The following is a 12087-nucleotide window of genomic DNA, read 5'->3' on the forward strand; positions in this document are numbered from 1 at the left end:
ATTCCTTAGCCAAAACCTTGGCTAAGATTGCCAGGGATCCCAAATTTGCTTATCCCTTGGCCCTTACAACTCACAAGTAGGAAGCACACACTCGCTTAATCCTTGGCTTCTTACATTAGACAAGGAGTCCACACTTGCTCGACCCTTGGTAAATTACAATGGAGATTAAGAAGCGTACTTATAAGCTTATTTCCATCCAAATACAATTGGAATAATACCATGAGCAACAAAACTATGTGCCCAAAACCACTAGTTGTAGATTGTTATTCACGAGTCAACGTTAATCCTAACCACCCCCCTCGACACCCCCCACAATGTTAACTAGGGAATTTCGATGGTTCTAATCCCCCTAAATATATGGGTACTCAGAGAGTCTCACAATCCCCCTATCACTCTTTGGGTTATGCATGCCTACCAGGTATTATATCAATATGCCCAAATTACATCATCTCCATTATAATTAATATATTTCTTGGTTATTGTGAGTACTTAATTACTTCCTACACTATTTCCTTGCCTTTCCCCATGCGCTGCACATCTGACATTGATGTTCATATAAAAAGAAACCATCTACTCGATTACATGGGTCATCAACCACTATAACCACCAGTTCTCTATGAATTCTCTTCATATACATAGTTCATCAATCTATTTAATTCAAACACATTGATTACTATGTCACTTTGCACCTATACAAGCTCAATTTTTGCAACTTATCCAGGATCTCATACACATGGCTTCCATTTGATCCAATAGTGAGAAGATTTCACTACAGTCCTCTACGATATCTTCTTCTGTACCATTGTACCATCTTCCACAATCCATTATATTTAAGACTCCATGATGTAGTCATCATCACCATTAATATATCTGCATCTCAAATTTCATACACAAAATCGAGTCACATGACTCTCACACGACATAATAAGGATTTTTATGCTTTCCTCCATGCTCACTCACATCAAAACTTATAGCCACTTCATGGTCCTTCTAGGGTTCATAGCTACATGACTATTTACAACTTTCCTTTCTGGATCTTTGATAGATCAAATCAAAGGAGGGTGAATGGACTTTTGTTAGATTCACAATTAATCTTATACCCTCTAATTCTCATAGACCACTGATGATGCCCATCTCTCCTCATTCGGCTGACATACAAAGGCACCCATCATCTTTACTTTTCCTTGTGGTCAAATGAGCGGTCTCTACGGAAATATAGGGTTTTTAGCTCATGTCTATCACGTTTTCCATCAACTTGGGTCTGATCCAACAAACCATATCCAAGAAATACTTTTTCTATAGGCAGCTTCAAACCTTGCTCTCAAATGTAGATCCAAACCAAATATGACCAGATCTATGCATCCAACTTCTGCACACGTAGATATCCACTTCTTTTATGCAAATTTGTCCATAATGGAACTTCACACAAAGACAACAAAACTGTATACAAATTTTTTTATTACACCTGCTCTGATACTATTGTTATGCATAAAATCAAAAGAAAATAAATATAATTAAGAACGCAATATAGAAGCAATAAAAAACACAAACAACACCAAGAAATACCATGGGAAAAACCCAACTCTGGGAAAAAGCGAAGCCTAAGCGAATTCCATCAGTCCTTGTCCAAGCCTGTCAGGGAACCCAAACTTGCTCAACCATTGGCCCTTACAAATCACCATAAGGGAGCCCACACTTGCTCGACCCTTGGCACATTACAATAGAGACTAATAAGCTTATTTATAGGATTCTTTCCATCCAAATACCACTAACATAATATCATGGGTCACAAAACTATGTGCTTGAATCCACTAGTTGTACATTATCATTCTTGAGTCACTTGTCCCCTCCCCTTTTTAGTATATACATTGATAAGTTAAAAGAGCCTATGGATGAAGCAGTTGTATTGGGCCCACTATCACTCGTAGAGTCATCACTCTTCTTCTTTAAGATCATAATATTATTCTCTTAGCAAGGAGTCCTTATGATCTTGGCAAGCATATAACAAAACCTCCAATATTTCTATTCCAAGACATGTATGACTATTAAGATTGAAAAGATGAAGGTATTGATAATTAAATCAAATAAAATCACATATGATATCTTCATATATGACAAGAACAACCTGGAGGAAGTTCCTTCATACAAATATCTCGGAAACGATATCTACCACAAGCTCAAGTGGAATTAAAGCATTGATAAAAAGACAAATGGAGGATGGAAAACTTATTATTGACTAAAAAATAATTATAAATCATTAGATCTCTAGTTATGGGATTAAGAAGATATTCTCTTTTAGAATGTCATTATTGATGTTATTTTATATGGAATTGGGGTTTGGGATTCCATATCTCCATACAGTCATAAAGAAAGAATAATGCAAAAGTGGTTTATAAACTATAATCACAAGATTAAGGGAAATACATGCTATCCTATCCTCCTCATTGAAGCAAGATTTTCCCCCATTGAAAGCATGGCTATGAATAGGTGCCCTATGTATAAGAAGAGGTTAAACAATGTGGAGGACAAGAGGTTTTCTAAAATTTCCTCTAACACTAAACAAAAGCAACTTCAGGTAAAGTGGGGATGGCATAAAGGTGTCATGTCTTGGCTAAACCATTGGGGGATAAAAGAAGAGGTTATTGTGCAAGATAAAGAAAATATTAAAAATATTATTACATCAAAATTTAAGGAAAATTTATGGTGTGATAAAGAGTTAGAGGAAAAAGGAAACTAGGATATTATAGGATGGCGATCAATCCAATTCTCTAAAATCAAAATTGTCTCTATATCTTGATTAGTGTAAAGTAAAATAAACATTGCTAAAATAAAATCAAATTCTTGATAGTGAAAGTGAGAGTTGGTAAATTCCCAAAACACCATGGGATGAAAAAGTGTGTCACCTTTGTCACACTAAGAGGGTTAGAGATGTAAAGCCTACCAGCCTTGTCAACCTTTTAACTCAACATAACTATAATGATTTTGGAAATCTTTTGTTTATGCTTTTTCAACATAGAAATATTTTTTTTTTTTTGAATAATCCATTATTTTCTTAAAGTTCAAGATATCATATTCAATCTCGATAGATATTAATTATTATCATTATTATTGGTTAACTGACCAAAAAAACAATATAATCAAACTTAATTAAATTATTATTAATATAAAATTATATTAAAATTGGTTAAAAAATGAATTAGTTAAATAAATCATCCTATCTGATTGCATTAAAATAGCTAAACATTTTCCCAAAATCTTAATTAGTTGAATACTAAAAGGATCGAACACTACGGAATTCTAATCCAGTTAAATAACAAAATTACAGAGAAATTGATATTTAAACACGAAGAAGAATGTTAAATAACAAAATTACAGGGACTTTGGTTTTCAAATCAGGAAGGGCTAAAACAGATGAATGAAAGTGTTCGTAGCCGAGGACACTACTCTTCTTTTGTTAAGTTTTCGTGTCGTTAAATTCAAAATTTACGACGTCACTCTTTTCGCCCGAAAAAACCAGCCATCAATGCTCCTCTAATATTACTTCGTATATCTTATCACAAATAATTATAAATTTCGTAGGCTCTTATCACAATCAATTATAAATTTTGTTATAAAATGTTTTTGACACCTCCAAAATTTTAAGTTATTTTTACTTTTATGTTTTTACTTTTACAGTGAGAAACGAATTTTTGTTTTTATTTTTGAGAAATAGATAATAAATTGATTCACTAGTAACAATAGTTTAATTTAATAAAAGAAAAAATATAACAAATATGATACGGTTCCATGGAAATTCTTAAGTATTAGTGATGAACCTCAGTAACTCTCTTTTACTCAACAATTATTAGTTATCGGTTATTAGTTCTAGTTCTCACGTAAGAAGCAATTACTCCTTCTCACGTAAGAAGCAATTACTCCTTCTCTGCCTTTCTCTTACATAAGAGAAAGGCGAAGCAGAGAAGTGGTCGGTTTTTCTAGAAAAAGAAAAGATGGGAATTCCTTGAGCTAAAGGGAGTTTCAGTGGGAACAATTCTTGAAAAAGACTTCCATGGAGGAAGTAATATCCATTGTTGGCTGCCAAAGCAATAGAAATTGCTATATTACAGATAACTGATTTGTTGGGAAAAGAGGAGCTTGGGGGGAGGATACACGTAATTGCCAGAATCTCATTGGAAGGGTGGAGAGGTTCATTGATCTCAATTTAGACTTGCAATGGAAGATAAGTGAAAATGTTTAACTGTGTTATGACTACTTTTGATGAAATGCTAATATGTTAATATTTTGCAAGTAGACAATAAACTTTATGGTATTGGATTTGTATGTTCTCTAACTTTATTCTAGTTAGAAAGAGAATGTAGAGAAGAAGTAAATCACGGAACTCAGATTTCGCTGAGAATGTAAATGTGTAGGAATAAATTAATCTAGATATGGAGGTAACATGCTATTAGGCGAAGTATAAAATACTTTATGTGGATATCAATTATGCAGACCTTGTATTGCTACTTGACTACACCACAGGTAATATGTTGTTAGGGAAGTATACATATTACAGCATGTGCAGGCTAAATGTACAAACCATGTACCATGTTACCTGAACACAATAGTCCGTTTTCCTAGATTCAATAATCTGGGCAAGGGCCGAACTGTGCATCCATTCCCTACGATTAGACAAGTGATTATGGAGAAGAAGGAAAGTTGTCAAATACGAGATAGAATTTTCATTACTGTACATGATTCGGAAAAAAAAAAGAAACAAATGTGAATTTAAAGCTTATATAGGTGAACCAGATTAATTATATTAATGATAAATTCAAGGTATGGTTCTTTTTATTATGACAATAACCTAGCGATACCAATAACCATGACAATGGAGTGCATATAAAGACCAACACATTAAACATCTGAAGGTATATATAATTATATTCACCTGGAGTTAGTTGGGAAAGAACTTTCAGTGGTTAATCGGAAAAACTTAAGGTAGATTAACAACTATAACTCTCTTCTGGAACATAAATTAAATAGGTACAATAATTATAATGCAGATACAGAAAACCCAATGAGAAAGCTATTGTTTAAAGACAGAATAACACTTTTAACAGTTAAGTAACCTTCAGATTTGTTCAGATGGCAGTCCTGGGAAGGACACCAAGAACGTCGTTCTGAAGGTCGAATAACCCAAGTTTGGGAGATCAAACCGATATTCCAATAACGTAGACTATAATTGTTCATAGAAATATTAAGAGCAATTTTAAATAACATATGAATCATTATATCGAAAGAAGAACTATTCAACAATCTTACTATTGATTAATTCACACTGATAATCTTCCAAAGCAAGAACCCAAAATTTATACGCATCACTATGCCAAAATTTCCCATTTGGAAGTGGCTCAGGGAGTCGTAATAAGAAGCAACATAATCCATGTCCAAAAACTTAAATATAACATTGACAGTAACCGAAACGAGGGAAATCCTCAAAGGAAGAAACCCTCATATGGTGGGCAAGTAAGTTCGGCAACATTCATCAGAGGAAAGGCTTGCATACCGAGGGGCTTTGTGATGGAGGAATCAAAGTCTTGTAAAGGTCTGGTACCGACGCCCATCCTCCATTCGATCAAACCCTACAACATAGCATGGTGGTTAAAAAGCTTGGCATAATTAATAAACCAAGGAAAAAGGGTAACGCAGATGCATAAACCAGACCTATACCGTAAAAGAAAGAGGTGACCACTTATTCACTTACTCGAGGAAGGGCAGGCGTAATAGAGGTTTTCTGCGACATAGGTTTCGGGCACCATTGTGGATGTAATGCCTGCAGGAACAAAGCTAGTATTAACACCCTTACTGTTGTGAACATGTTAAACCATTGAGATAGGGAATGATTTAGAATGAGGGCAAAACCACCAATGCAAATTTCGGATTGAGGTATACCTGATGAGAGAAAATAAGTTTGAAATGGCATTGTCCAGCCCAAATGCAAACCTGTCTGCAAATGGGGACTCCTAGAAAGCTCTTCACGATGCTTAGCAGATGGGAAAAGACGGATTGCAGAAGGGTTTCATCGAAGAGATCAGAGGTTCTTCCAAGTCGCAGCTCCCAGAGCCACACCAAGCAAAATGAACTCAGAAACCAGACAAGCACCAAGTCGTAAGGGTTTACCCTCGAGATCCAGCGAAACATCGAACTCATCACCTTCATCGAGCAGTACTCCGGACAACAGGTGGCACACGATAAGAGTGAGCTCTGGAAGCTGGTGGCCATCCATCCATGGACCGACCAGATAAGGCCAAGGAATGTCAACACAATACAGTGTGAGATCTGAATAATTAACCATAAAATATTTTCATGTACAACCCTGTCAGGTCATTAATTTAAGCGGGTATTATAGCATTAATCAAAATGGTTGTAATCCGAGTTCATGAACTGTATTGTACCATGTAATAATGTTCACACTATAATGTATTTCATATTAATGCTCGTTATATCGTTTTGATATTTTTTCATGGCAAGTAAAGTTTTTTTTTTATGGTATGATGTTGTATGGTTATAATATTTAGGTGTTACAATTGGTATGAGAGCCTCAGGTTGCTACACTGAGGACGGGTTGAATATTTTAGAAATAACAAAATAGTTCTGATGCACAGAGGAGCACCGAACGTAACCCAGAAGTATGGGTACAATTGGGAGAAACAAATCCTGGAACCAATGCTGCTTTACCAGAGACTGTCCAGTAGTTAAGAAAAAAATGCAGAACCTACGTTCGGATAATGAAAGACTACGTTTGGAGCAAGAGAAAATTATGAAAAGTTTATCAGATAGACAGAATCAGAGGAATCCAGACCCTAGTCAAGGAGAAGAGAACAAGACGGAAACCCACAGACAGCAAGAACAACATCAGGAATCAGAAGGGGGACAAACGGGTAATGAGGAAGAGTCAGATAATGTTTCCAGTAAAAAGGGATTAAAAAGACAGAAAACAGAACTTCAGGGAGAGTTCAAAAAGATCAAACCACCAAACTATAATGGCGAGGTAGAAGAAGTGGCGGAGGCCTGGCTTATTAATATGAATAAATATTTCCAAATATATGAATATGATGAAAATTTGAGAGCAAGGCTAGCAATCTATCAGTTACAAGGCAAGGCCACCCTGTGGTGGGAAGAAATCAAAACAATCAAAGAAATTAATGAGCAGGAGATTACCTAGGAACAATTTCAAAGGCATTTTAAGGATAGATATCTGACTGAGTGATTTTATGATGATAAAGCAAAAGAGTTTCATGACTTGAAACTAGGACAACAGACTATGGATGAATTTATAACTAAATTCACGTCACTGCTAAGATACGTTCCTTATATTCGTGAAGAAAAAGCTAAAGTCCAATGCTTTATCAGCAGCCTGCCTACCTTCATGAAAGAGAAACTAGAATTTGATAACCCAAAAATGATGGATGAAGTAGTCTGGAAAGCTCGGATCTGCTACCAACAAATGAAACAGAAAGGCGAAGTGAATAAGAATTGGCCAAGTAAGAAGGGGCAGAATTTTTTTACAAATAATAAGAACATGAAGAGTTCAGGAACTAGATTCCCAGGACGAAAAGGACCAAATGGACCTGTTAATCGAAATCAACAGAAGTACAGACCTCAGAACGATATAAAACAAAATGAAGCATCAAGTAATTTGGAAACCAGTTGGGTTCCCCGATCGCCTTTGCAATGCTGGGGTTGCGGGGAACTCCATTACTACAAGAACTGTCCTCATAGTGGGAGAACAGAACTTGTTGAAAATATTCATGAATATTCTATTATGGGTGATGTGGCACAGAACGTACCCTACATCAATGCAGTGTTGGAAGATCGCCAAGAATATTATCAACCTTCGATGGTTGAACTTGAAGGTAAAATATCATATCATCGTGTTTCCATTTTAATAGATCCAAGTGTTAGCATGAGCTATATCAGTGCTAGAATAGTTGATGAATGCCATCTAAAAAGTTCAAAATTTAAGAACCCCTGGCTGGTTCAATTAGCTACCGGTGCAAAAAGAAGAGTTTGTGCAAAAGTAGAGGGTTGTGAAATAAAATTAGCAGAACAACAAATTAGGATAGATTTAAATATATTACCATTAGGTTCCTATGATGTCTTGATAGGCATGGATTGGTTGGAGAGGAAGTGGGCCTTAGTAAACTATAAAGATAAGACCATTGATTTTTTGTCTAATGATGGTACTAGAATAGATATTCAGGGAATCAAAAGAGAAGCCAAGTTACGATCTGTTACAGCCCACCAGCTAGCGATATGTATGCATAAGGGTTGTCAAATCTATGCGGTTCAAGTGGGATATACAAACTCCAAAGATAAAGTGTCATCCTTAGAGAAAATACCCGTAATTCAAGAATTTAAAGACGTGTTTCCAGAAGATATTCATAGACTACCACCCAAGAGAAACCTCGACTTTACCATAGAACTGGTCCCTGGAGCAGCTCCAGTATCAAAGGCTCCCTACAGAATGAGTGTTCTGGAGTTAATTGAATTAAAAATCTAGCTACAAGAGTTGCTAGATAAAGGGTATATCCGACCCAGTGTATCCCCTTGGGGAGCCCTAGTTTTGTTTGGAAGAAAAAAGGATGGTACTTTGCGGTTGTGCATAGATTTCAGACAACTAAACAAGCTGACCATAAAGAATTAGTATCCCTTACCCCAAATCGATGACCTCTTTTGTCAGGTTAAAGGAGTAGTGGTATTTTCAAAAATTGATTTAAGATCTGGATATCACCAAATTCGAATTAAGGACGAAGATATATTCAAGACTGCTTTTAGAACCTGCTATGGCCACTACGAGTTTGTAGTCTTGCCATTTGGACATAATAATTCCCCAGCAACCTTCATGAGCATGATGAATGGAGTTTTTCATCCCTATCTAGATAAATTCATCCTTATATTTATTGATTACATTCTTGTGTATTCTAGAAGTATTGAAGAGCATAAATAACACTTTCTCTTAGTGCTACAAGCCTTAAGAGAAAATCAGCTCTTTTCTAAATTCAGCAAGTGTGACTTCTTTAAAGATCAGATCCAGTACCTAGGACATGTTATATCCTCTGAGGGTATAGCTATTGATCCGAAGAAAATAAAGACCATCATGAATTGTCCTGTTCTAGCCAATGTGGCGGACATATGTTCTTTTATGTGACTTGCAAGTTATTATAGGATATTTATAAGGGGGTTTTCCAAGGTCGCTTACCCAATTACTTCCTTATAAGAGAAAGGAATAACTTTCAAATGGTCAGGATCCTGTCAATAAAGTTTTGAAAGGTTCAAGCAATTGCTTACCATAGCTCTGGTATTAAAGATTGCAGATCCTAAAGAGGATTTTATAGTTTGCACATACACATGCAAAGAGGGTGTGGGTGGCGTTTTAATGTAGAATGACAAGGTCATCGCTTATGAATCTCGTAAACTCAAAGAACATGAACATAAATATTTTGCTTACGGTTTGCAGCTAACTGCTGTGGTGTATGCCTTAAAAGTATGGTGGCATTATTTGTTGGGAAAAATATTTCTGCTCAAAACACACCACAGTAGCTTAACCAGTTTCTTCAATCATCTACCTTAAATGCACACCAAGCTCGATGGACTGCATTCTTAAGCGAATTTGATTTTGAAATCAAGCATTTGAAAGGAAAAGAAAATAGGGTGGCAGATGCGTTAAGTAGAAAGCTACACCACATTTATGAGATTTCTTTTAGTCAAATTGAACTTAATTTTGTGGATCAACTAAAGGAGGCAACCCAGAAGGATCCTGAATACAACTACCTATGGTAGCAAATAAAATCTGTGGAAGGTTCAGCAAAGCAAAGGGTGTATAGTATTAATTCTGGAAATTTATTTCTGTTCAAAATCGTATTTACGTACCTAATCAATTGTCTTTAAAGCAAAGTATGTTAGATGAATTTCACAGAATCCCCTATGCTGCTCACCCAGGCTATCAAAAGCTCTTAACGGCTATCAAGAAAGCCTACTATTGGCCTAGTATGAGAAAGGACATTGCCAAATATTTAGCTAAATGTCTAGAGTGTCAGCAAGTCAAGGCGGAGCACCAGCACCCTGCTGGATTACTGCAGCTGCTACCCATTCTTGAATGGAAATGGGATACTATAACCTTGGATTTTATAATGGGATTACCGCGATCTAAAAGACAAAATGATTCAATTATGGTTGTGGTAGATAAATTGAGAAAGACAACTCATTTCATACCTGTCAAATCCACATACCAAACGGCTCAAATAGCAGATATATTCATGAAGGAAATTTTCCGGCTACATGGTATGCCAAGAGTCATAATATCTGATCGGGATGTTAAGTTCACCTCTGCTTTTTGGAAAGCATTGTTTACCGGGTTAGGTACACAAATCCACTTTAGCACCGCTTATCACCCCCAGACTGATGGGAAAACCGAGCAAGTGAATCAAGTGGTAGAGGACATGTTGCGCATGTATGTGATGCAACAACCTGGGAAATGGGAAGAGTATCTACATCTGGTAGAATTCACATACAAAAATGGTTATCATGAATCGCTTAAAATGAGTCCTTTTGAAGCACTCTATAGAAGGAAATGTACCATTCCTGCAAACTGGAATAGTCCAGAGAATAAGATGATATTAGGACCAAATATGTTGGAAGAAATAGATAAAACCTTGAAAGAGGTTCGACAAAATTTGAAGGCTGCTCAAGATAAGCAGAAATTATACGCTGATAAAAAGAGAACTTATTAAGAATTTCAGGTAGGGGATCATGTGTATGTGCGGATTAAACCAAAGAGGAGTACGTTGAGGTGGGGAAAGTGTGCCAAGTTGGCCCCCCGGTTCTGTGGCCCATTCCAAATTCTGGATAGAATCGGGCCAATGGCCTACCAACTAGCCCTGCCCAGCCACATTTAGGTTCATAATGTATTCCATGTTGCCCTTTTGAAGAAATATGTGTATGACACCAGACATATCATAAAATAGCAAGAACTTCAGGTAATCTCTCTCTCTCTCTCTCTCTCTCTCTCTATATATATATATATATATATATATATATATATATATATATATATATATATATATATATATATATATATATATGCATATATAGGGTGTATTAATGTGTGCATCTTGCTGAACGTTATTATCATTGTCAAAATCATTCATTAACAATCAAAATTGGACTAGTTCTGAAGCTTTCGCGCCTTGCTCTCCTTCGGCCCTGCGGTTCTCAGTGGGCCCTCGCCTGGTAGCCCCTATTGCTGGGCTTCCGGAGCTCCCGCGTCCTGCTCTCCTTCAGCCCTGCGGCTCTTAGTAGGCCCCCGCTTGGCAGCCCCTGCTGCTGGGCTTCCGTCCTTGCTCCTGGCTACCCCGTCTCGACTGCGTGTGATTTTCAGTAAGCTCTTGGCCCGTTATGGCCCCTCCGGAGGCACCATCAGAGGAGGCCTTCCAGCAAGCGTTCTCCGACCTGGTTCATTCTCTTCCACCTCAGCGAAATCGTCCCTCAGTTACGAAGTTTGTTAAAAAACTGGAAGGGTTGCAGGAAGTCTCTCTGCCTCCAACCTTGCCCCGTATGGTTGCGCTTGCCTTAGCTGAAAGAGGCCTTATTGGGCAGTTTACAGGTCTCTAGCCCTCTCCAAAAACAGTACAAAGGTGGGTGGAAAGGAACTGGTCAGACAAAACTCTAGGGAAAATCTCTATCAGATTTTGTGGAAAAGGATATTTTACATTCCATTTTGAAACCAAGGAAGATAAGGATTTGATTTTTTGAAATGGGCCCTACTTTATGGATTCCAGCGGACTGTACCTCAATAAGTGGACTCCAGATTTTGATCTGGAGCTGGATATCCCTAGTGCTGTGCCTGTTTGGGTTCGCCTTCCACACCTCCCCTTGCATTGCTGGGGAGATGAGTCAGTGCGCTCTATAGGGAATGCTGTAGGGAAATATATTGACTGGAGCGAACCTAAAGACAACATGCAAGCCTGTGCTCGCATTTGTTTTGAAGTTGATTTCGGGAATGGCTTGCCAGAAGCCATCAAGCTAAAGGTGGATGACTGGACACAC

The 12087-nt window shown here is 37.1% G+C and overlaps 1 protein-coding gene across 1 annotated transcript; it reads left to right on the forward strand.

Annotated features, from left to right (window-relative positions):
- Positions 1-7303: 7303 nt before the first annotated feature.
- On the forward strand, positions 7304-11546 carry LOC149198147 (uncharacterized). The gene is made up of 2 exons (XM_089408935.1): positions 7304-8520; positions 11219-11546. The coding sequence occupies exons 1-2, from the start codon at positions 7304-7306 to the stop codon at positions 11544-11546; spliced, it is 1545 nt and encodes a 514-aa protein (XP_089265061.1).
- The last annotated feature ends 541 nt before the right edge of the window (positions 11547-12087 follow it).

This window comes from Pinus tabuliformis, chromosome 2_2 (assembly GCF_031772625.1).
Source record: "Pinus tabuliformis cultivar Carrire ecotype Pingquan chromosome 2_2, CPIR1, whole genome shotgun sequence".
NCBI classification, from domain to species: Eukaryota; Viridiplantae; Streptophyta; class Pinopsida; order Pinales; family Pinaceae; genus Pinus; species Pinus tabuliformis.

Excerpts from the sequence above, each read along its gene's own strand:
- LOC149198147 (XM_089408935.1), top strand. The coding sequence starts at position 7,304 with ATGGATGAATTTATAACTAAATTCACGTCACTGCTAAGATACGTTCCT. Across the intron at positions 8,521-11,218 it reads TACAGAATGAGTGTTCTGGA|CTTTCGCGCCTTGCTCTCCT; the intron begins GTTAATTGAATT and ends CTAGTTCTGAAG.